The sequence below is a fragment of the Lithobates pipiens genome, unplaced genomic scaffold (genome assembly GCF_037356315.1).
Source record: "Lithobates pipiens isolate NorthernLeopardFrog02 unplaced genomic scaffold, aLitPip1_a1.2 Scaffold_169, whole genome shotgun sequence".
NCBI lineage: Eukaryota > Metazoa > Chordata > Amphibia > Anura > Ranidae > Lithobates > Lithobates pipiens.
Genome location: NW_027507754.1, coordinates 1,335,744 through 1,362,188, shown reverse-complemented (window position 1 = coordinate 1,362,188; position 26,445 = coordinate 1,335,744). Strand labels below are relative to the sequence as shown.

General features: G+C 45.0%; 1 protein-coding gene across 1 annotated transcript in view; it reads left to right on the top strand.

Annotated features, from left to right (window-relative positions):
• The first annotated feature begins 11,521 nt into the window (after window positions 1-11,521).
• The window catches only part of LOC143986548 (piwi-like protein 1), a 112,051-nt gene continuing 97,127 nt past the window's right edge, over window positions 11,522-26,445 (top strand). Inside the window, exons 1-4 of the mRNA XM_077484928.1 lie at window positions 11,522-11,630; window positions 17,635-17,712; window positions 21,671-21,848; window positions 22,075-22,200. Coding sequence (XP_077341054.1) covers window positions 17,644-17,712; window positions 21,671-21,848; window positions 22,075-22,200 — 373 coding nt within the window. The 5' untranslated portion in view covers window positions 11,522-11,630; window positions 17,635-17,643. The remainder of the gene's footprint in view (window positions 11,631-17,634; window positions 17,713-21,670; window positions 21,849-22,074; window positions 22,201-26,445) is intronic.

Here is a 26,445-nt window from a genome sequence, read left to right as displayed (position 1 = left end):
CAGCCGCTGCGTTTTTGGGAAAGGGTCAGGACTTTTTTTTTTACAGCAAAAAACGGTGCATTTTGGTTCAATAGACTGTTAATGAAGAAGCTGTAAAGGAGCATGCAGTGATTTTTTTGCCTGTTTTCATTTTTTAATCCACCTAACAAAGTGCCCCCCCCCCCCCCCAAAAGGCATGAAAATGCAAGAAGCATTAAAAAAAAAATGCATGAAAAAGTGCAACAAAAACGCGTGTGCAAAACTGCAAAGCGATTCGTAAAAAGCACTGCAGAAAAGGATCAAAAGCAAACTGCATGAGTGTAAACTGAGCCTTATGCAGGTAATGCATTGGGGTATAACCTTTTGGCTTTAGAACCACTTTAAAGCAGAGTTCCGCTGACTTTTAATATTAGGACACTTACCTGTCCAGATATTCCATGATTAAGGATGAGAATCAGGCGTGTTCGCATGGAAACACGTGCAGAGCCGCCAGGAAGTCGGCGCTGCGCTAATATAGAGGCAGTGAGACATTGCCTGATCGGGGCAATGTCTCACTGCCTGTGATTAGCACAGCGCCGCGCCGACTTCCTGGCGGGCTCTGCACGTGTTCCATGCGAACACGCCTGAGCTCATCCCTACCCATGATGTCAGTACCCCAGCCGATTTCCAGATATCGGCTCTTGGGTGCCTGCCGTCGCCATTCATGGTAAGGGAAACCGGCAGTGAAGCATTTTGGCTTCACATGCTGTGGCTGTGATCCCTTGGCAAAAATTCAACCGCATGTTGCGCTTGGCAGAAATTACTGCCACCAAACGTGACCCATGCAAGCCTATGGGGCATGTAATGCAGGCAACTGTAGCATGGTGGTGCAGCATTTACAGGATTAGATCAGACAATGAGGAGGGAGCATAAGATGCCTGTCAAATACCCTCTGAAGAGCAATCTGAATGTGAATCACCCTTCAGATATCACCACAAAAAAGCCCTGAGCCGATATTAGGTGGCTGACTCTGATTTGTCAAATTCGCCACCGGGCTGCCTGTCCCCTATTGAATCACTTCCTCCGTACCTGAGACAGCAAGAAGTCGCTCCTATCGCTAGCGATCAAGGTTCAGGACAGCGACATCTCGCTGCATTTGGCTATAGGGACAGACAGACAGACTCTTTTAACAATCCTACTGCTGGTGACTTGTCTCTATCACCAGAATTGCCGCCTGACATCACCCTTAGCCCAGGTTCTCCAAAATCTGAACAAGATTAGCAGACCTGAACGCAGGCAGACTTGTCCATCACTAGAATTCTATACTGAGATACAGTATGAGCTGCTGGGACCATTATCTGATTCAGTTTTTATCTGTGACCCTCAAGTCTGTATAAAAAACTGCAACCCCAGTATATCCATAACACCCTGACTGCCTAGCAAGGCATGCTGGGAGCTGTAGTCCCTGGGCTGCTCACACCTAATCAGTAAGCGTGCATGCAGTGGAATCTGGTAATGGTATATTATTGTTCACTCACAGCCTGAGAGACTCCACTATCCACTCTTCACACTCCTCGTCCTCCCATGCTGCAGCCTGTATAAGTTTAAAACATTCACTTCCTTGTTCCCTTTGCCATGTCGGCCATTTTGCTTCAGGGCAGCTGATGAGAGTAACGAGCAAAACTAAAGTATCTCAGCTCACTGCACACACAGGTCAAACGGGCATTTCTTTAAAACCGGAGAACTGATATGTTTGCTTTAAAAAATAAATATATAAAACATGGGCTTCCTGTTCTCATTTGAGCCTTGGCGCCATTTTACTTTTGGCGAAGTAACAAGTATACACTTATATTGGCCCCTTGTGTCCACATATGCCCTCATCACTCCGTGTAAATAAGTTACACTATGAAATCAATAAATACAGTAAAGCTGCGAAACATGAGAAACCTGACCTCAGAAAGTCCTCATAGCGTGTTTATTTTCTCCTCGGCAGCCATTTTGCTTATTGGCAACTTTCCCTATACCTGGAAAATATACTTTTTTAAATTAAAAAATAAGACAATTTTATCGTGAAAGATAATGTAAAGCCGAGTAAATTTATACCCAACATGTCACGCTTCAAAATTGTGCCCGCTTGTGGAATGGCGACAAACTTTTACCCTTAAAAATCTCCATAGGCGACATTTAAAAAATTCTACAGGTTGCATATTTTGAGTTACAGAGGAGGTCTAGAATTATTGCTCTCGCTCTACCGATCAAGGCGATACTTCACATGTGTGGTTTGAACACCGTTTTCATATGCGGGCGCTACTCACATATGCATTCGCTTTTGCATGCGAGCTCGGCACAATGGGCGCGTTTACATTTTTTTATTATTATTTAATTTGCCTTTTATTTTTAAACTGTTTTAAAAAAAAAAAAATTGTTTCACTGTAAACATCCCTTGTAATAGAAAAAAAGCATGACAGGACCTCAAAAAGACCTCAGATATCATATTTACACAAAAATGCAATAAAAAAAATTGTCATTTAAAAAAAAATGGCCCTTTAAGAGCTATGGGCAGAAAGTGAAGTTTTGACGTTGTTTCCACCCTGCAGTGTCATGGAGACGGGTGGGGGCCATTTTCCCCTCACTTGTCTCCATGCACAGCCATGGGAAGGATCCGATTGCCTCCGCTGCTGCCAACGGCTCCGGTAAGTGGCAGAGGGCACCGGATTGAGGTGGGAGGGGGGGACTCTCCTGCTGATGATAAAAGTGATCTCGCTGCGAATCTGCTGCAGAGACCACTTTTAACTTGTACCGGACCGCCGGCTGAACACAGGCATATTGGGGAGGGTTATGGCAGCTAGCTGTTGCCATAACAACGATATCCATCCCCAATAAGGACGTACATCAGCGTGCGGCGGTCCAAAAGTGTTTACATTTTTGCAGACAAGTCTTTATTACCTTTTTTTATTGATCAGAGGCAGTGCTCTTAATTAACTAGGGCATATATGTATAAATGTGAACACATTCAAAGTAGAAAGTATGTCACCAGCACACCAACGATCTCCAGAACCGGTCCAAAGCTTTATTTAGCAATCACATCATAATTACACAAGCAATGTTTCGGAGCCTCGGAAGACCCCTCCATCGGGCATGTGACATCATTAGACATGTGCAAGTATACGGATTTAATTCGGCATATTCGGAAGACACCGAATGAACAAAAGACTCTTTTGACAAAGGCATACGAAAACGATTTGTCAGAAAGAACGAAAACTGGAAAGAACGAAAATCTGAAAGAACGAAAACCAGAAAGAACGAAAATCCGAAAGAACGAAAACCCGAAAAAAATGAGAACCCGAAAGAACAAAAACAATTCAGCCTACGAGTTTAACGAATCAATTACATTTGGATAATGACATTTTTTATATTTTCTATTATAATTAAATTTAAAGTGGTTGTAAACCCTTACAAACCACTTTGACCTACAGGTAAGCCTAGATTAAGGCTTACCTGTAAGTCCAAGAAATATCTCCTAAACCTATACGGCTTAGGAGATATTTACAAAAAGACAGCCACCGCTGTCTACGGCACATGCGCCGTAGACAGTGGTGTTCAGGCGCACTGGGCAGGCCGCAGATCGCGGCGATATGCCGCGAGTGTCGGCTCCCGTGCGCATGCACGGGAGTGACGTCATCACTGCTCAGGCGAATCACAGCGCTGGAGCAGCGAGACCCAGAAGTCACTCGGGGATCCATGGCAGCGGCAGACATGAAGACGGAGGACCATTTCGAGGGGTTCGTTCTCAGGTAAGTTATTTATAATGAGCTAGTATGCTATGCATACTAGCTCATTATGCCTTTGCCTTGCAGGTTGCTTTTTGTTTTGTTTTTTCCAGATGGGTTTACAACCACTTTAATAACTATTATTATAGTTTTTATTATTATTATTTATTATTATAAACTAGTAGATTATAGTTAAAATAGCTGAAGTCAGTAATTCTTCTATTCAGGTCTCTGCGCCATAGCAGCAAATTTGGGATAGATTTGATTTACATTTTTATTGAAATTTATTTTCAAATTTGGCTAAAGTAGCTGTAAAGCCTCGTACACACGATCAGATTTTCCAACGGAAATTGTGTGATGATAGTCTGTTGTCGGAAAATCCGACCGTGTGTGGTCGGACAATTGTTGGATTATCTGAGGACAAATGTTGGATAGTTTCATAGTTAGTAAGGTTGAATAAAGACACCAGTCCATCCAGTTCAACCTGAGTGAGTGTCTACAATTGTCCCTATTCCTGTACATTGCACACTCAAATTGGTCCCTACCCTCAAGCAGCCCACAATCCAAGGTCCCCATCCATATACTAGGGCCAATTTTGGACAGAAGCCAATTAGCCTACCTGCATGTCTTTGGAGTGTGGGAGGAAACTGGAGTACCCGGAGGAAACCCAGGCAGGCACCAGCAACCTTCTTACTGCTAGGTGAGAGTGCTAACCACTACACCACTGTGCTGCCCTAATAGCAGACTTTAAATTTTCCATGGACAAATGTGTGTTGTTGGATTTTCCAAGCGTGTGTACACAAGTCTGTCGGACAAAAGTCCAAAGTACAAACACACATGCTCGGAAGTTGAAGCGGTCGGTCTTGTAAACTAGGGTTCGTAATTGAGACTTAACACTCGTGACGCGGCAAATTATGAAATCTCCAAATGCAGCGCACAATTCTCTTCTTCTTTAACCACTTGTTTACTGGGCACATTTGCAAGCAATTTTCAGCGCTGTTGCACTTTGAATGACAATTGTGAGGTCATACAACACTGTACCCAAATGAAATTTTTATAATTTTTTTCCCACAAATAGAAATTTCTTTTTGTGGTAGTTGATCGCCTCTGCGGTTTTTATTTTTTGCAAAAAAAAATGTAAAAAGACAGAATAAAAAAAAAAATATATATATTTTGTTCTAAAATTTGAAAACAGGTAATTTTTCTGCTTCATTGATGTACGCTGATGAGGCGGCACTGATGGGCACCAATAGGTGGCACTGATGGGCACCGATAGGTGGCAGTGATGGGCACTGATCGGTTACACTGCTAGGTGGCACTAACTAGCACCACTGGTGGGCATTAATAGGTGGCACTTGTGGGCATTGATAGATGGCACTGGTGAGCACTAGCAGGTGGCACTGGCAGGGGGTACTGGTGGGCACAGATGAGGCATAATTGCCTCTTCCTCTTCAGGACCGATGTCCCTTGCAGATGAGCCCGTGATCAGCTTTTTTTTCTCCTCACACTATTAGCATGAGGAGAAAATAAAACGATTACCGAGCTTTTGTTTACATCGTGCGATCAGCTGTCACTGGCTCGGATCGGTAATCACCCAAGTCTCAGTGACTCGGTGGTCACAGTGCGCTCTGCGCGTGCCCTGCAGGGAGCGTGCATCGGGGGGGGGGGGGGGTCATATGGCGGCCTCCCGGAAATTCAGGTCCGCGCTGTGGCCGTCATTCGGCTATAGCACGGACGTCAAGCAATTAATGGGATAATAATGAAGCTGCTTTGCTGGTGATACTGATGCTGATACTTTCTTTTGGTGGTATTTGATCACCTCTGCGTTTTTTATTTTTTGCGCTATAAACAAAAAAAGAGAGACAATTTTGCAAAAAAGCTATATATATTACTTTTTGCTATAATAAATATCCCCAAAAAATATATAAAAAAAATATTTTTTTCCTCAGTTTAGGCCGATACGTATTCTTCTACATATTTTTGGTAAACAAAAACGCAATAAGCGTTTATTGATGGGTTTGCGCAAAAGTTATAGCATCTACAAAATAGGGGATAGTTTAATGGCATTTATTAATTTTTTTTTTTTTCCGCGCCCGCAAGCCTCTTAAAGGGCAATAACGTACAAGTACGTAATCTGCCTATACGTGGCCTTCTGCACCAGTATATCTGCGTGAGGCGGTAGGGAAGCGGTTAAATGTAACTGCCTACTCCCAAACTGTCACTTGAAGAAAAATACATAGCCAAGTATTATGGGATAGCAGTCAGCAGAATTTTAAACACAATAAAAAACACAACTACCTTTTTATTGGAAAATATTTTGGCCTCGGCCTATATTATTGGCTTTTCAAAAGTTAAACTTTAACCACTTGCTTACTGGGCACTTAAACCCCCCTCCTGCCCAGACCAATTTTCAGCTTTCAGCGCTGATGCACTTTGAATGACAATTGCGCGGCCATACAACACTGTACCCAAATTACATTTTTATCATTTTTTTCCCACAAATAGAGCTTTCTTTTGGTGGTATTTAATTACAGCTGGGAGTTTTATTTTTTGCTAAACAAACAAAAAAGATGCAAAATAAAAAAAAATAAAAAAATCATGTTTAATAGTTTGTTAAAATTTTTTTGCAAACAGGTAATTTTTCTCCTGGGCAGTGATGGGCACTGGTAGATGACACTGATGGGCACGGATATGTGGCACTGAGGTGCAGCACTGTTGTTGAGGCAGACTGTGGGCACTGATAGGTGGCACTGTGGGCACTAATGGGTGGCACTGTGGGCACTGATGGGTGGCACTATAGGCACTGATGGGTGGCACTATGGGCACTAATGGGTGGCACTGATGGGTGGCACTTTTTTCATATTTGGGTGGCACTGGCAGGTGGGCACTGATGAGCTGGCCATGAGAGGGACTGAAGTCCCTCTCACGGCCGCCAGTGATCGGCTTTTTTTGACAGCGCGAGGAGGAAAAATAGCCGATTGCCGGCTCTGTTGTGTTACATGATCAGCTGTCATTGGCTGACAGCTGATCACATGGTAAGGGGTCGGGATCGACCCCTTGCTCCAATCTATGATCAGGCGAGTCTCATAGACTCGCTGATCACAGAGCACGCCGCGCGCGCCCCTCAGGGGGCGCGCAGGCCGCTCGTGCACGGGACAACGTCAATAGACCTGGTCCCAGCAAAGCAGGTCCGCGCTGTAGCCGTCATTCGGCTATAGCACGGATCTCAAGAGGTTAATAAAACAGCTCAGCCACTAATGGCTCAAGCTGTATAATCAAGATAAAGGGGGGGGGGGGGAACGTCCTCCTTAAAAGGTGACACTAGCCACATAATAAAGTCAAAGCCTGCGACAAAGGGCGGGAGGGAACACTACAGCTGATGCTACTGAGGTGATTGAGCTAAATCCCACTTTTATTTGAAAATACTCATAACAAACAACACCTAGCTGCCCAGATACAGAGGTCACCTGACCAGCTAGGTAGCCAAAGGCCAATGGGAATGCTTCCCACACTTTTCCAGACCTGAGGAGGTTACCAATAGTGGACTAAGAAAACCCCTGTCACTGCCTGGATACAACTAGACCTATTTCCAGAGGTCAGGGAGCCAATGGGAACTCTTCCCGCAAATTCAGCTCTGAGGGGAGACTAGGCAAGGGGGCTTAAAACAGTTTTCTCCCCTTTTCCTTGCATTCTCCACAATTTTTTTATTGTGCATTAAACATCTGCCAATAGAACTTAACCAAAAAGTGCATTCTGTGCATCCAAAAATATAGAAAATATACCAAATCAATCATTATGCAACCCAAAAAAATAATGTCAAAGCAATAACTCCAAGGCCAATAATAAATAACACGTTATCTCCTCCGATTCTGCAATATTGAGGGCAGCACAGTGGTGTAGTGGTTAGCACTCTCGCCTAGCAGTAAAAAGGGTCGCTGGTTCAAATCCTCAACCATGACACTACCTGCCTGGAGTTTGCATGTTCTCCCTGTGCCTGCATGGGTTTCCTCCAGGTGCTCCGGTTTCCTCCCACACTCCAAAGATATGCAGGTAGGTTAATTGGCTTCTGTCCAAAATTGGCCCTAGTATATGAAAGGGGAACTTGGATTGTGGGCTCCTTGAGGGTAGGGACCGATGTGAGTGTGCAATGTACAGGGATAGGGACAATTGTAGACACTCACTCAGGTTGAACTGGATGGACTGGTGTCTTTATTCAACCTTACTAACTATGTAACTATGTCTTGTTGAGAAACAAACTGAAAAGCACAAATCAACACTCACCAGACTTCTACTAACATGAAATTAGTAGAAGGAGCCCAAAGGGTGTCACTGAAAAGCCATGTAGTACATCCCTATGTTTGTGATTGTTAGCCAACAATTGTGTGGCCGTGTGTATGCAAGACAAGTATGGGCCAAGGCCCTTCGGACAAAAGTCCACAGTTTTGTTGGCCAACAATCTGATAGTGTGTACAAGGCTTTAGTGAATGGAACAAATACGTATGCATTCGAAGTCATGAATGATCCAAAGTAAAGAATGTGGATCATAACAAGTGATCCGATAAATAAAATGAAAACTAAACTAATTTTTCGGTAGTGCACATGTCTAGACATCATGTCCTCAGCTCCCACTCATCATTTTTCACTTAGCCCAGGTTCACACATGCGATGCGGGAAGCGCAGTGAATCTCGCATTTTCTCGCACCGCTTTGCAATCGCACAGTGTCCATGCAATCTGCTGCGGGTGTCAATGTTATCTTAATGACACTCCTAAACAGATTGCAAAATACAGTGCAATTGCTGGAATTGCATGGGTGTGAACAGGCATGGGGGGGGGGTGTCTTGCACCATTTTGGTGTCGATGCGATTTCAGCCAGACTAAATTGTATGGCTGAAATCGCACCTCACAGACATTGCATGTGATGTGCATAGGAATGCGGTACGATTACGGTGCGAATCACATGCGTTGTCTGCATCGCTTAAGTGTGAACCCAGGCCCACCGTCATTTTTCAGGAACGTGTGCTTTGGGAATGTTGTGTTTAAATGTGAGCACAAACATAATATAATACCCATTTTGTTGGTAAAATATAAAAGATGACGTTACACCAAGTAAACAGATATCTAACCTGTCACACTTTAAAATTGCGGATGCAAGGCGACAAACTACAGGATACCAGTTTAGCGTTAAACAGGAGGTCTGGTGCTCGAATTATTGCTCTCCTCCTGACGTTCATGGCCATACCTCACATATGTGGTGTGATCACTGTTTATATATGCCTGTGAGACCCACGTGCATATTCACATTTGTATTTTTATTTTTATTTTTTACATCAACTCGAGTTTTTTTTTTTCTTTTTTTTATTGGATAAATGTTTTCGCTATCGCAAGGGATGACTAATGCCATGTACACATGACCGGACTTTTCGATGGACTAGGTCCGACGGAACGAATCCGCCGGAAACTTCGATCGTGTGTGGGCTTCATGGGACCTATGCTAGTCCGACGGACGAAAACCGACGCTAGGGCAGCTATTGGCTACTGGCTATGAACTTCCTTATTCTAGTCCAGTCATACGTCATCACGTTTGAATTCATCGGACTTTGGTGTGCTTGTGTGTGGCCAAGTCCGTTCGTTCGGAAAGTCCGTTGGAACTCCGCCGAAAGTCAGTCGGGAAGACCATCGGACCTAGTCCGTCAAAAAATCTGGTTGTGTGTACGCGGCATTACATCCCTTGTGATGGCATGGACAGTGACAGGTACTCTTTATGGGATCACTTAGACCAAAGATCTCTTCTCTGCCCTCAAAAGCATCTGATCAAACCGAGAAAAAAAAAAAAGCAACGGTGATCAAATATCACCAAAAGAAAGCTCTATTTGTGGGAAAAAAGGACACCTTCTGGAACTAAAGTGGTTAAAGAGGAACCCATCAACTAATATACAGGGAGATTCACCCTCTCTATAGGTCACAGGGGCGGATACAGGCAGGAATCGGGGCAATTGCCCCCCCCCCCGAGAAATTAGTTGCCGGTGAGTGAGCGGGCGGGCGAGAGAGCGGACGGGCGGGTGAGAGAGCGGGCAGCTCTGTGGGCGGGTGAGTGGGTGGGCCGGGCAGCTGAGCGGCTCGGTGGGTGGGTGAGAGAGCGGGCGGCTGGGTGGGTGAAAGGGCGGCTGGCCAATCAGCGAGCCGGTGGGTGGTGGAGCAGAGAGATGACATCATCTCTCACCTCCTGCCCTGCATCCCTGCAGTTAAGCCCTCACTGGGCAGGCAGCCGTGGGGCAGCAGAGAGATTACATCATCGACTCTGGGACACAGCAAGAGACCATCCCCATTTTAGCAGGAAAGTGACACAGTCAGTGACAATTGTAGCAGGCAAGTGGCAATCGCCAATGAGTGACAGGCCGCGTGGCAAGTGACAGTCCGCAACGTGTGGCAAGTGACGTGGCAAGTGACAATCTACAACGCGTGGCAGGTGACGTGGCAAGTGACAATCCGCAACGTGTGGCAAGTGACAATCCGCAAAACAGGTGACATGGCACGTGACAATCTGCAACTTGTGGCAGGTGACGTGGCAAGTGACAATCCGCAACTCGTGGCATGTGACGTGGCAAGTGACAGTCTGCAACTTGTGGCAGGTAGCATGGCAAGTGACAATCCATAACGTGTGGCAGATGACGTGGCAAGTGACAATCTGCAACATGTGGCAAGTGACAATGCGCAATGTGTGGCAAGTGACGTAGCAAGTGACAATCCGCAACTTGTGGCAGGTGATGTGGCAAATGACAGTCCACAACTTGTGGCAGGTGATGTGGCAAGTGCATATCCGCAACGTTTTGGCTGACAGCTGATCACTTGGTAAGGGGCCGGGGGCTCATTGACTCAGCGATCACAGCACGCACCCTGCAGGGGACGTGCGGGGAGCGTGCAAAGGGGAGGACGTCTATTGACAGCCTCCTGGCAAAGTAGGTCCATGCTGTAGCCGTCATTCAGCTATAGAGCGGATCTGAAGGGGTTAAAGTCCCAAATGTCCCTTCTCTTTTATCTGTACCAGGGATGGAGGCATACGACTCTACCCAGTCACTGCCTCATTCAGGCTGGGTTCTCACTATTGAAAATTGGATGCGGTGACCTCGCATCCAATTTGCAATAGCAGGAGATTTTGACCGGCTTGCTATGAAGCCGGTTCACATATACCTGCTGCGGCTCTGGTGCGATTTGCACAGGAGCCCTGTGCGTCTTTTGGTCCGTTTTCAGGTACGAATTCAATCAAAAAATTTGGGCTAAAATCAGACCTGAAACGGTGACTGGGGACGCACTGGACCCCTGCTGTGAGCCGCATGTGAAGATTGTGTGAACCCAACCTTATGCCCCATACACACGATCCGAAAATCAGATGACAGATTGTCTGTTTTAAAAAAAAAAAAATACCACTTTTGATACGATCGGATGATAATCCGATCGTTAGTACAGGGCTTTGAGAGCCGATCACGACAGTTCATCCGATATTTTATCAGACATGCACAAAAAAAAATGTTCTCGTGTGATACCAGATCGTACGATTTTCGTTTAATCAGTACAGTTGTCATCCGAAAATACATTACAACACATGACATCACTTCCGATTTTCTATTCTGTCATACGAGAATTTTCGTAAACTCTGCAGGTTCAATATACAACTAGCATGCATAAAAAAAAAATTTTTTTGATCATGTGTGCAGACCATTAAACTCCCACCTACCCCCCTCCTCAGCCATATACCGGTGCCAGTAGAAGGCGGAGATGGGGAGCAGCTGTGGATGGTCAGTAATCAGAAGTCCAAGACACGCCCGAGAGTGTTAGAAGGATCAGGAAAGTATCACCATTACTCTGCAACTACTCCATCAGTTGTCTCCACAAAGAGAACGACAGTAAGTACTGTATGAATGGATTTGATGTGGGGGTGGAATCATTTTATCGGCTTTTAACAAAGGAAAAGCTTGTTGCACATTCCACCTTTCTATAGGCTGAAGCACATGTGAACAAGGCCAAAGGATTTCAGGCAGCATTTTGATCTGATCAGTAAGGATGAGCTCAGGCGTGTTCGCATGGAACACGTGCAGAGCCGCCAGGGAGTTGGCACAACGCTGAGCTAATCACAAGCAGTGAGACATTGCCTGATCTCTGCAGCCGCGCATCGGGGCAACGTATCACTGCTTGTGATTCGCGCAGCGCTGCGCCGATTTCCTGGCGGGTTTTGCACGTGTTCCATGCGAACACGCCTGAGCTCATCCCTACTGATCAGTGAGATCCAGAAATCAATGACATTCTCCCCTATTGCAGGAGATTGTATTATAGACCAGTATTTCTCAACCCCGTCCTCAAGTACCTCCAACAGGACATGTTTTGGGAACTTCTCTTTAGGCCTCTTTCACACTGGGGCGTCGGTGGTAAAGCGCCGCTATTTTTGGCGGCGCTTTACCGTCGTTTTAACGGCGGTCTGCGGCCACAGCGGCGCTTTGCCGGCGGTATAGCCACGCTGCCCCATTGATTTGAATGGGTAGGAGTAGTTTAGGAGCGGTGAATACACTGCTCCAAAGATGTGGCTAGCAGCACTTTTTTTCACCGTCCTGCTAGTGCACCGCTCCAGTGTGAAAGCCCTCCGACTTTCACACTGGAGTGAAAGGGCCCCGTTTTTTGAGGCGCTATTTTTAGCGCTGTAGTGTAGCGCCCAGTGTGAAAGGGGCCTTAGATAAAATAGCTGTTCAAAATACCAAGCCATAGACTCTCATTTAAAGCACCTGTGCAAGATAAAGGAAAACCTGCAAACATGGCCTGTTGGGCATAGTTCCCAACTGTCCCTGATTTGGAACAAAGTCCCTTTTTTCCTCCTCATTTTTGGTCTGATCTGTATAGTTGTATATAACCACTTTACGACTGGCGCACGACAATGTACGTCCATTTTTTTAAGAGGTATATCTCGATAACGGCAGCAGCTGCTGCCACAACCGAGATCTATCTCTTCAGGCACCGGTCGTATTTACCATAATGGTGGTCTTTGTGGCGGGTTCACCGCAAGATCACCGTTATCAGAGGTGGGAGAGGGGCTACCCCGCGCCCTCCGCCGCTTACCGGAGCCGTCGGTTGCGGCGGAGGTGATTGGGTCCTTTCCTGTGCTGGCTATGGAGATGAGTGAGGCTAAGATGGCCCCCACTAGTTTCTATACCATAGGAGGGCAGAAGCGACGTCAAAACGTCACTTCCGCACATTTTTTCAATGTCATTTTTTCAAATGACTTTTTTTTTATTTTATCATTCAAGTCCAAATATGAGATCTGAGGACCCTTTTTTTTTTTTTTTTTTTTTTTTTTTTTTTTTTTTTTTTTTTTTTTGTAATAGGAATAAAAGTGATCCAATATTATTTATTTTTAACAGTGTAAAAATATATAAAAAGATTTTTTTTAAAACGCCCCATCCCAACGAGCTTGTGCGCAGAAGCGAACGCATACGTGAGTAGTGCCTGCATATGACAACGGTAGTCAAACCACACGTGAGGTATCGCCGCGATAGAGTGAGAACAATAATTCTAGCCATAGACCTCCTCTGTAACGCAAAACATGCAACCTGTAGAATTTTGTCACTTATCGAGATTTTTGAGGGTAAAAACTTGAAGCCATTCCATGAGCGGGCGCAATTTTTGAAGCCTAACATGTTGGGTATAAATTTACTCGGCGTAACATTATCTTTCACAATATAAAAAAAGGGCTAATTTTACTGTTGTCTTATTTTTATTTTATTTTTTATTCAAAAAAAGTGTACTTGTAAAACTGCTGCGCAAATACAGTGTGAAAAAAAGTATTGCAATGACAGCCGTTTTATTTTCTAGGGTGTTAGAAAAAAAAATAATATATAATGTTTGGGGGTTTTCTAGCAAAAAAAACCTGTTTTAAACATGTCAACACCGAGTCTAAGGCTGGGTTCACACTTCAGCGATGCGGGAACGCCGCAAATCCGCGGCGGGTTCCCGCATCGCATACCTCCCAGCGGCAGTTCACATTGCCCTATGCGGACTGCTGGGAGTGTCAGTGAAATGTTAATGACACCCCCAGATCAGTTCGCATATCGCAGTGCGATCTGCAAACTCGGAGAGGAATCGGATCGCATGGTGTGAACATCCATGCGATCCGATTCTGCTGCGGACCAAAAAAAGGGTCATGTGCGAGTTTGGGGCGCGTGCGATACGAATTCAGCCATACTATCTGTATGGCTGAACTCGCATCGCACAGAGATCGCATGTGATTTGCAGTGCGGTGCGAATCACATCCGGTTCTCGTAGCCGCAGCAGTGTGAAACCAGCCTGAAAAAGAGGCCTGGTCCTTAAGTGGATAAAATGCACTATTTATCTTTCTAAAAGTATATCCCAGTGCTAAACCTTTCTTCCAATTTTTAAATTTCTGCATTTTGTAAATTTCAAAAGCCAATATAATGAAAGTTGTTAAAAAAAAAAAAAACAGAAGGTCACGCGCCTGCAGCACCGCTTTTTAAAGGGGGGGGGGGGGAGTGCTCTAGACAGTAAGTGCCATTGAAACTTCAGTTGCATTGATCAGTTTGGCATGAAGTAGATGCTGCAATTGTCAATGATGACTGCTGTCTGCTGATATTTGGCAGGCGGCGAGGTGATCTGTCACCTCCTCATTATGTTATAACCCTGTAGTTACCATAATGTGTGCATTGAATGGATCATGACCCGGGGTGATTGTTTTTTTTTTTTTTTTGCTGTGCCCACGACTGGTGTACACTCCCCATCCAAATGAAGGCCCCTTGAGCCTTTAGGGCAGGAATCTGCAATTGGTGGACCTCCAGCTGTTGCAAAACTACAAGTCCCATCATGCCTTTGCCTCTGAGTGTCATGCTTGTGGCTGTCAGTCTTGCTATGCCTCATGGGGCTTGTAGTTCTTCAACAGCTGGAGGTCCGTTAATTGCATATCCCTGCTTTAGGGAAAGGGAGTCTTGACTGCTGGAAGCATAGCATCGCTGTGGGTGTGAAACTAAAAGGGAAGTTATGTAATTCCCTTAAGCTGGCCATAAACCATACAATTTTCTTTAGATTTACCTTCAACTATATGATAGAAGGGCCTGCCTGATTGCATGCAAATTGAGCGTGTTGAGGTTTGACCTCCTATTATATGGTTTTGGTAAATCTAAAGGAAAGTTGTATAATGTATGGCCAGCCTCATACACACAATCAGATTGTTGGCCAACAGAGCATCAGACTTTTGTCCAAAGGGTTTGTGCCTGGATCTTGTCTTGCAAAGTAACGGCACGCAATTGTTGGCCAAAAAACACGAACGTAGTGACTTACTACGTGGAATTTCAGCTCTTGAGCACCACCCTTTGGGCACCTTCTGCTGCTGTCGTATTTGGTGAGCATTGATTCCGATCATGCGTGTTTGGACTTTTTTGTGACGGACTTGTGTACATGCGATCTGACAACAGACCGCTGTCCGCCGAAAATTTACTAGCCTGCCATCCAACATTTATGGGCGGAAAGTTGGACAACAATTGTCTGAAGGAGTGTACTAACAGTCTGAATTTTTGGCCAACAATGGGATTGTGTTTACAAGGTTTTAGGATTGGCTACAAGACCTGAGGTGACTGGGTGGGGCCTGAACTCTGGGATAATGCCCCGTACACACGTTCCGATTATCGTAAGACAGATCGTTCACATTTTGTTGTATACAACTAAGATCGAATACAACAGTGCAAAATGTGTGTAAGATTTTTGTCATACAATTCTGGAAAAATCTTCCGTCGTGCGTAGCTACGTATTTTAAATGATGTCAAATACGTGTGACCTGTGTGTCCTTCTGGTTTATTTTCGTGTTTCCGATCATGCGTGGTGTTTGTCAAATTACTTTTATCAGACGCAAACTGTAATGGCTACACGATTGCCGTACGATGGGCTGTCATCCCACCAAAGTTTTCCTGTTTGTCCCTTCGGATTTGGTTGGACGGACTGTTGTGATCGGCTGTCGAAAGCTGCGTACTAACGATCAGATTATCGAACGATCTGTCCGAAAGTGACTTTTGTGATCCGATAATTGGAACGTATGTACAGGGCATTAGGCTCTGCTGAGGCGCATCCAACTGCTCTGAAGAGATTCAGCAGTCCCAAGGAGTTGTTGGGTGAGTCTCCCTCCTCTGTTCCCGGGCCCCTCGCTACATCTCACAGGGGCTCTGATCCACCATACTGACTGGTCCTCAGTACTTCAGTTAGACATTGGACTAGTACTGGAGCCACTGGCAATGAATTTGGTGGCTCCACTCCTACAATCCTCACTCTGCCCACAGCTCTACCGGATCATTTCTGTAGCCCTGACCTCTCCTAGAATTCATGGACCCCTGTTGCTAACCCCACCAGAGTGTGTCTCAGCCATCGCATCCCCTGAAAACTGCTGCTCTGACCAGAAGGGGTCTCCTCTAGACCCCCACCCCCATGCTCATTCCTGCATGGGATGGGGCTCTTCACCACAGCTGATGGCGCTGGCTCCTCTCCTACCTTCACCACTCACTCCTGCCCACAACCTGAAGACTTTTAATACAGCATCTGCCTCTGTTAAAGCAGAGGTCCAGCTGAAACTTTTTGTTTTTTTAAAGTCAGCAGCTACAAACACTGTAGCTGCTGACTTTTAATAAGCACACTTACCTGTTCAGGGTGGCCACGATGTCAGCCGCCCTAGGCCGGATCCGTCCATCGGATTGGGTCCCAGTGCTGCCATTCGAACTAAGGGAAACGGGCAGTGGAGCCTTGCGGCTTCACTGACCATTTCCTACTGCGCAGCGTGGCGCTTTGTGAATGGCCGGCTGTGTTCTGGGACACACACACGTCCCCTATGCCTCTTACCTTCAAAAACTGTTCTTTAAAATTATACTGAATATCCTCAATGTTACCAGCTCTAGAATGGGTACACTTTTGTTAGTTCAACTAAAGGAAATCTCTCAGTCCTCATATTTGTTCTGCCCCATTATTAGTACTTATTTAAAAAAGTGTCCCTGAAAATTCCTCCTCCTCCTCCCTCCTCCTCCCTCCTCCTCCCTCCTCCTCGCTAAAGAGGGTGATGGACTGGCCAAGCATGTCTCCAGACCTAAACCATATTGAGCATCTGTGAGGCATCCTCAAATGGAAGGTGGAGGAGTGCAAGGTCTCCACCAGCTCCGTGATGTCATCGTGGAAGAGGACTCCAGTGGCCACTGGTGAACTCCATGCCCAAGAGGGTTAAGGCAGTGCTGGAAAATAATGGTGACCACACAAAATATTGACACCTTGGCCCAATTTGGACATTTTCACTTAGGGGTGTACTCACTTTTGTTGTCAGCAGTTTAGACATTAATGGGCTGTGTGTGGAGTTATTTTGAGGAGACAGCAAATTTACTACTTTACATTGTAGCAAAGTGTAATTTCTTCAGTGTTGTCACATGAAAAGATATAATAAAAATATTTAAAAAATGTGAGATACTGTACAACAGGGATATGCAATTAGAGGACCTCCAGCTGTTGCAAAACTACAAGTCCCATCATGCCTCTGCCTCCGGGTGTCATGCTGGTGGCTGTCAGAGTCTTGCTATGCCTCATGGGAATTGTAGTTCTGCAACAGCTGGAGGTCCACTAATTGCATATCCCCGCTGTACAATATGTACAGTTGCGTTAGGTGGACATCAGGAATGACTTGCACATTAACATGCGATTTCGGACTTTTGCAGTGTGAACCCAGCCTAAAGAAATTGAAACTCTAAAATTAATAGAACTGACCCGAAATTATTTCAGTTACCCTCTAATTTATTTCAAGATAACGTAAAACCTTCAAAATTGTAAAATCGATGCCTCACTTCCCTACCCACCTCAGTGTTGTTTTTTTTGTGGTCTTTTTCTCCTCAGGGGTGAAAGATGACCGGTAGAGCGCGAGCCAGAGCACGGGGCAGAGCTCGCGTTCCAGAGCAGCCCCAACCTGGACAGGTTTGTATAATATTTTAAGTCTTCCCCTTTTTTTTTTTTTTTTTTTTTTTATTTAATAGAATGTGCTTTGCTATGTCTATGTAAAACTGACGTTTCATCTTTCTGAGTGGTGGAGTAGAAATTACTTTTTTATCCCTCTTATTCTCCCTCGTTTTGCCCACTAGGAGCCAGCACACTGCAACAGCTTGAGAGTTAATTCATATGATTTACTGCATGTAGAATGCATTTTATTTTATTTTATTTTTTATTTTATTTTTATTTTTTTGCAGACTGCAGTTTCAGATATTCTTTATTTTTTTTACAGTGTTTTTTACTTGTATAGCACCAACAAGTTACACAGTGATTTACATCAGTCCTGCTCTCAAGGAGTTTACAATCTAAGGTCCCCAACTCGCATTCATACCTACACATACTAGGGCCAATTTAGATCAGTCAATAACACACCAGCATGTCTTTAGATTGTGGGAGGAAACTGGATTACTTGGAGGAAACCCACACAGACACAGGGTGAACATGCAGGTTGTGCCCTGGGTGGAATTCTGCTTATCCCTCTTCGTTAGTTGTACATATGATGGAGGCAATGGTACAGAATCTATGATAAAATCTAAAATGCATTTTCAACCGTCTTTGCACTGTGGGGGGGGGGGGGGGGAACGGGACGCCATTGTTTGTTCTGTATGTGAACATGTAGCATAGGAGCCTGCAAAGCCTTGCTCTTGTGATCAGTGGGCACAATCAGGGGCGGACTGACCATTCGGCCACTTGGGCAGTGCCCGAGGGCCCCGGGTCACTGGGGGTCCCCATCAGGGTTGCCAGCCTCAGTAAAACCAGGGACAGTATGTAAAAAAAAAAAAAAAAATTTTTTTTTTATTTTTTTTTAAATCTGTCTCTCTGAAATGTCCCTTACCAAGATCCTTTTGGTCCCAAAAATCCTGTGATTTATAACTGCCCCACCTCTCCAGTACCTTCTCAGCCAATAGTAATATGCCTGTGTATACTGTGTGGCCCCATAATCTCTAATTGCCTTCGGTCCACATAATCTCCTATTGCCCGGGGGCCCCATGAGTTGTCAGTCCGCCCCTGGGCACAATACAAACAATTTACAATTGGTATACCGTAAGTTTCTGTTGGTATTCTAGACATATAAGGCACTTGGTAATAGTAAGAGCTCAAGATAATGGCTCTCTCTCCTTTTTGAGTCCCTTTCAGACTAGGCCAGGGATCTGCAATTAGCGGACCTCCAGCTGTTGCAAAACTACAAGTCCCATCATACCTCTGCCTCTGGGTGTCATGCTTGTGGCTGTCGGAGTCCTGCTGTGCCTCATGGGACTTTTAGTTCTGCAACAGCTGGAGGTCCGCTAATTGCATATCCTTGGACTAGGCCAATTTCACTCCGATCAGCAAGTGGATCAGTGAGCTGCTCCCCTATTGATTAGAGCAGAGTGTAGCAGATGTCACATCTGTTTCCTGTTTATGAAGAGCAGGCCTGGACAGGCCTTGTTCTGCTCTATGGGCAGCCAGATGTAAATGGACTTTGCTTTCTGTTTTTATTTTATTTTTTTACATCTGGCTGCCTCCCAATCCAGTCCGCCAAAATGGAGTATAATGCAGTTGGACATTCCCACCATGTATGTGAGTGCTTTCTTCCTTTGTTACATCTCTGGAAACAAATGGGAGGGTGCCATGGGCCATATTTGGCGTATAGGAACCAAATGCCAATGGGCTTAAAAGGGGACCAGTTTAGACAGCTGGTTCCTGATCCCATTAGAGTCATGGTGTGCATTCCAGCTATTTGGTATCATATAGCTGCACAACAAGCACGTTCCTTTGTCTTTTAGCATGGGAACTACAATTCCCATCATGTCTGTGAATGTCTGTCAGAGTTTTACAATGCCTCATGGGATGTGTAGTTTCACAACAGCTGGAGGGCCGTAGTTTGAGGATCCCTGGTCTTTAGCATTGAATGTGCATCCTAAACGATGCAAACTGGTCTCTGGTGCCTTGTACTCGTAACATGTGAGTGATTTTTTTTTTTTTTTTTTCTTTTAAATGCCTTTTAATGACTTGCCTACCGGACACTTAGTCTTACACCCCCTTCCTGCCAAAGCCATTTTTCAGCGCTGTTGCACTTTGAATGACCATTGCGTGGTACACAGTACCCAAACACATATTTTTTTTTTTTTTTTTTTTTTCTTCACACAAATAGAGCTTTCTTTTGGTGGTGTTTAACCACTTCAGCTCCAGAAGAATTTACCTCCTTCCTGACGAGCACTTTTTGCGATTCGGCACTGCGTCGCTTTAACTAACAATTGCGCAGTCATGTTACTTTTTGCTATAATATCCCCAAAAAATATTTAAAAAATAAAACTTTATTTATTTTTTTCCCCCCTCAGTTTAGGCCGATACATATTCTTCTACATGTTTTTGGTAAAAAAAAAAAAAAAAATCACAATAAGCCTTTTATTGATTGGTGTGCGCAAAAGTTGTAGCGTCTACAAAATAGGGGGTAGTTTTTATGGCATTTTTCTAGATTTTTTTTTTTTTTTACGATTAATAATGGCGGCGATCAGCGTTTTTTATTTATTTTTTTATTTTTTGTGACTGCAACATTATGGCGGACACATCGGGCAATTTTGACACATTTTTGGGACCATTGGCATTAATACAGCGATCAATGTTAAAAAAAATTGCATTGATTACTGTAAAAATGTCACTGAAGGGGTTAACCACTATGTGGCGCTGTAGGGGTTAAGTGTGTCCTAGGGAGTGATTCTAACGGTGAGGGGGAGGGGCTGGGTGTGACACGTCGCTGATCACTACTCCCGATTTGCAGGGAGAGCGGATCAGTGACGGTGTCATTGGGCAGAACGGGGAGATGCTTGTTTACGTTGGCATCTCCTTCTCCTCACCCTGAGACCATCGCTGGTACCCCCGCGGACATCGGGTCCCCTGGACCCACAGTCACGGAGCTCCCAGCGGACGCCCCTGAGCTGCCTCTTAAAGGGCAACGTACACGTATGTTAATCTGCGTGAGGTGGTCAGGATTTTTTTTTTTTTTTTCCCCCTGTCAGTAAATTTTGTAACTAAGTGTAGCCATGGTCGGAGCACTCTTGACAACGATCCACCAAATCACCTTGCTGCAAGACCCTCATCTATCACTTCTGAGACGATGAGCAGTCGTTTGTGTAGTTTTGTTATGTTTATTACGGGATACAAATTGGTTGGGGTAAAGGAAGATATAGGATGCCCATAGCGCTTATTGAATTGTCGTTCCATTTGTAGAACATTGATTAGCAGGTTTAGCCCTAAAAAATGATGCAGACTTTTGCTCCTCTTAGTCTGCAGGAGTGAGTGCAGAGGATCACTCCTCTAGATTCCTCTCTTCTTGTACAAATCCTCTACTGCAACACTGTTCGATTCCTGTTGCTTCACTTCCAGTAATACAAAAAGGATCACTCTGAATAACCCCAGTTTGTTGGCTGTGTCCGTTTTTTGTTTGGGGGGCCACGTCGCACGACCGCGCAATTGTCGGTCAAAGCGACACAGTGCCGAATCGCAAAAAGCGGTCTGATCTTTGGCCAGTAAAAAGGTCCGATCTGAAAGTGGTTAAATGGGACTCTAGCGGGTCTCTGTTTGTGAGCTATAAAAGGGTTTGCCTTCTGCCGTAGAGATTTCCAGGCAACCAGAAACACCTTTGCAATTGGTTTCTTATATTAGAGAAAATTTTTTTGCACCCCATATTCATTGGAAAAAAAAAAAAAAAAACTCTCCCAAATCTGGTGAAAGAGCCTGACTGTCAATTTTTAATATTAACGGATAAATCTGCCATTGTGTGCAACCAATGAGAATTGTAACTATTAATGTGAATTATGGCCCCTTTTATGGGTAATATTTAATGAGTTTTCAAACTGGCTTCTTTGTTACCATAAGTGTTTAGAAATTCTGTTGCTCTTCACAGCAGGACTTTAATGCTGAATTGTTTTTCACTTTTCAGCCTCAGCCACAAGTCCCACAGGCTGCAGCGAGGGCAGCAGCAAGACCTGCAGCTCCTCCGGAGCTATTGCAGCCTGAGCCTCAGCTTGTTGGCAGGGGGCGCCAGAGGGGACCTCCGATAGGTGAACGGCCTCCAGCTGATGGTAAGCTTCTCCACTTGGCTTCTTTACAACAGAGTGAATTTTGTATTTATTTAAAAAGATGCCTGCCCATTCACGACTTATTTAGCCCCTCCAGAATTTATGCAGAAGTTACGTGTTCTAAAATGCACTTCTGAGTCAGAGTTAAAAGAACACAAAAAAAAAAAAACATGCTTGTAATTTTTATACTGCAGCAGCAAATGTGGACTAATAAACGCATAAAATTCAGTTCTGCAGCTCTCAGCTGGATTTCAAGAGATATCGCTCGGTGAACGAGGCGGTCGAAGACGGGATTTTCAGGACCTTGGAGTGAACACTCGCCAGACAATCGAGCATGTCAAAGCATCCAAAACGGGTACCTGCAGTTTTATATTGTTATAGGCCCACTGTACTCTGAAATAGGAAATCGTATACTGCTTCTCCCCCCCCCCCCCCCCCCTTTTTTTTTTTTTTTTTTATTTTTTTTTATTTTTTTTTTTGTACATGCTGGGGCTTGGGTTCCACAACAGTGGTGGGTGTTATAAACTGTGTACTGTATGTGGAAGTCAGTTTGCAAAGTGTATTTGCTGTCCATCTGTCAATGTACAGCCTTTGTTCCCCAAAAGTCTCTCTACCTAATTCAGCAGAGAAAGCTACAAGATTGAAGAAGCCGATCACATGATTCTGAATGTTGAGTGACTAGGATCCCCTCCGGCTTTTTATTTATTTATTTATTTTTTTCTTCTGGCCATAGGCAGTTCAGGGACCACCCCAGATTCAAACCTTGTATGGGCAGGCCGATTATCCCCAAGAAAAGAAATCGCTCCATCTCTGGCCGGCTAGAAGTGCTCTGCTTGCTTCAAAGCTAACGACAGGCTTCACGACCTTTGTGACACACTGCTTTACTTTATAAATGCGTGGTGTGTTATGTGGGGTTTTTTTTTTTTTTTCCTTTTCTTTTTGTTAGACTGTTACAAGCATGAATTTAAAGTGGTTCTAAAGGCAGAAGGTCTTTTAACATTAATGTATTGGGATAAAAAAACAAACTTGAGAGCAGCAGCTCTCCCGGGTCTCTGTCTCCTCATTGGCTTACACTGCAGTGTGAGCCATTGGTTCCTGCTGCTAAGTCACAGCCAGTGAGCCAAAGAGAGAGTTAGGGACTGAGCAGCGTGTGTGCGCGTGCGTGTTTGTGGACAATCTCCATTCACAGGAGCGGGGCACTTGTCAGGGGTGGGAGGACCCAAAAAGAGGATCAGGGCTGCTCCGTGCAAAACTATTATACAGAGCAGGTATGTTTGTTTATAAAAAACAAAACAAAAAACTTTTAGAATTACTTTAAAGGGGTTGTAAACCCTCGGGTTTTTCACCTTAATGCATTCTATGCTTTTAAGGTGAAAAACCTCCTGTGATGCAGCAGAGCCCCCCTTTTTACTTATTACTTACCTAAACCCGGTGTTGTGCCATATAGTGTCTGGCCATCATATAGTGTCCGCGCCGTACTGCGCATACGCAGTACTGAGCAGACAGAGCTTCGGAAAATCTCCGAAGCTGAACGGCGCCTGCGCCGTGAGTGGAGGTGTTAGCCCCACCGTCCAAGCGGACATAGGGTTGTGAATATTAGAGGGCCCCTCACGGGCGAGCTTCGCTCGCCACGCTTCGGGCTCGGCCTCGCTGCGCTCGGCTCTTTTATATTCCTACTCTATATCCACTTGGATAGTGGGGATAGAACCTGGACTCACGGCGCAGGCGCCGTTCATCCTCGGCAATTTTCAGAATCTGTGTTGCTGTTTACTGCGCATGCGCAGTACGCAGCGGACACTATCGGATGGAGGACCTTATATGATAAGACGCCGGTCTTTCCAGCGACTAGGATGAGCACACCAGCTCCAGCCGGTGTTTCAGGTCCTGTTTGTATAGATTACAGCGCAGCCATTGGCTCCCACTGCTGTCAATCAAATCCAAAGACACGTGGGGGGAAGGAGTGCCCCCAGGGAAAGCGCTTCTCCGTCAGAGCACTTGATGCGGAGAGGAGCCAGGAGTGCTGCTGGGAGACCCCAGAAGAGGAGGCTCGGGGGCAACTCTGTACTTACCCCTTGCACAGAGTAAATAAGTATGACATGTTATGTTTTTTTTTTTTTTTTTTTTTAAAGCTTTACAAACCCTCTTTAACATCCACTTATTCTACTTTATTTATTTTTATTTTTTTCCCCCTACATTTAGTGAATTTTATGCCGTGTGACTATTTCCCCTTTTGATGCAGCATGTCTTTTCTGGTAATGGTCAGTGCGCTTTATGCACTCTTTTTACAGTACTAAAGCAATCTGTTTTGGACATGACTTTAACCTGTCAGCCTTTTTGGAGAAAAACATTGGAAAATCGAAATTCATGCCTGAGAGCATGAGTTGCAATGCCATGTTCACACAGGCGGCTGTTTGCGGCTTTTTATTTTTATATAAAAGCCTTTCAGAGCCGATTGACGGGTGATGGAGTCCTTGGTTGAATTGCAGTTGCTATTTATATGTGAGTGGGGTACATTTTGATGGCGACACCTGCCAAAATGTGACAGTCCACCAGCAATATTGCCTTGCCAGTGGGCAGGAGGGGGGTGGTAAAACCCAAAGCAACCAGCTGTTTTCACTTCCTCTGCTACCCGTGTGAACAAGGCCTTACTTAAACAAGACCTAAACAGCTTCTGAACACCACAAACTGAAAACCTGAATTGCATTTTTAACATTCAAACTCGCCGATCCATCCAGGTCTCTGTGCTTTATTTTGTTTTGTTGAGAAACCACTTTGAAAAACTCCCCCTGCAGCCATCTTGAATAAAGGCAGATTCGTGTAGCATTTACGTCTGCTCTTGGCTCAGGTATGCAGGGCGGGAATGTATGTTTGGCTGGGAAAACCCCTCATTCACTTCACAAGATGAAAAGCTGCACATGAAGACTTACATTTTAGCCTAGAAAAAACAGAAAACTGTGTACCAGTGTTAATTTTGTTGACATAAAATGTTTGTCAACTAAATTAAAAAAATTCTCCACTAAAATATGACTAAAACAACTGAGATGACTAAAATACGACTAAAATTAAACTAGCATTTTAGTCAAGAGCGTGACTAAAACTAAATTTGAAATTTTGACATCAAAATGAACACTGGTCTGTAGTGCATGTTCCAACCTTAATACCATAAATAACATATTCAATATTCCACTCCAGTAATATATAATGAGTTTGTAAATTGTAGAGATATTCCTAAATAATGCATTACAATTTTAGCTACACCCATTAGATTTTAGATGAGTAGAATGAGTTTTATGGCCTGTACACACGATCCGAATATCGTACGAAAACTGTCATCTGTGGAAGAATTGTACGATTTTCGGATTGTGTGTACACTACTTCGCGAGCTAATCACGACGGTTCGTCCGTTTTTTTTTATTTTTTTTTTTTTTTTTTTTTTTTTTTTTTTTTTTTATTCAATTGGACAAGCATGAAAATTTTCCTTGTACGATACCAGATCGTACAATTTTGGTACAGTTGTCTTCTGAAAATACATGACATCACTTCCTATTTATTTATTTTTTATTTCCTGTCGTGCGAGAATTTTTGTGACTTTAGTTACCTATTCAATTTCTATTCTATTAAGCAAACAGTCATACGATGTTCGGATCACGTGTAGGGGCCATTAGTTCACTAACGTGTACTGAAGATATAGTCGCTATACAATGGCAGCAGTAGGCAAATGGGCATACCTGTACATCCCCTTTAATTTGGCAGGGCTAGCGTGAGCCACAGACTCTGTTAGCCGGTGTCCCGTTAGAATCGCTCCCTAGGACACGCTTGACCCCTTGATCGCACCCTAGTGTTTAACCTCTTCCCTGTCAGTGTCATTTACACAGTAATCAGTAATGCAGGGGCGTACTAAGTGGGGGGGGGGGGGTCAGACAGCGCCGTGCAGCCCACACAGAGAGAGCCCGAGGCACTGGCAGTGGGCGGCATTGCGGGGGGGGGGGGGGGTGCGAGCAGCACCCGAGTGGAGTGACATCAGCTCAGTGACCCTGCACAATAACCCCCTTCTCTCTCTGTGGTCGCGTCGCGCGGCCGTTCTGATCAGTCTCGGGCAGCGGCTGTCACTCACAGCCGAGCAGAGTGAAGCCGCCTCCCCCTCCTCCATGCACAGCACTGTGTAGACAAGGAGGGGGAGGCGGCTTCACTCTGCTCAGCTGTGAGTGACAGCCGCTGCCCGAGACTGATCAGAACGGCGTGACGTGAGTCACGTGACCACAGAGAGAAGGGGATTGTTGCGCCGGGTCCCGGATCACTGAGCCGACAGGTGACACTTCACTCGGGTGCTGCCCACACCTCCCCCCTGCAATGCCGCTGCCTTGGGCTCGAGGTACACTATGGGTCCTTAGGGGAGGCTGTGCACTGTAGGGGGGTTCTTTACTGTAGGGGGGGGGTCATGCACTGTAGGGGGGGGGGGTCATGCACTGTAGGGGGGGGGGGTCATGCACTGTAGGGGGGGGGGGTCATGCACTGTAGGGGGGGTCTGCGCTGTAGGGGGAGGGGTCTGTACTGTAGGAGGGTCTGCACTGTAGGGGGAGGGGTCTGTACTGTAGGAGGG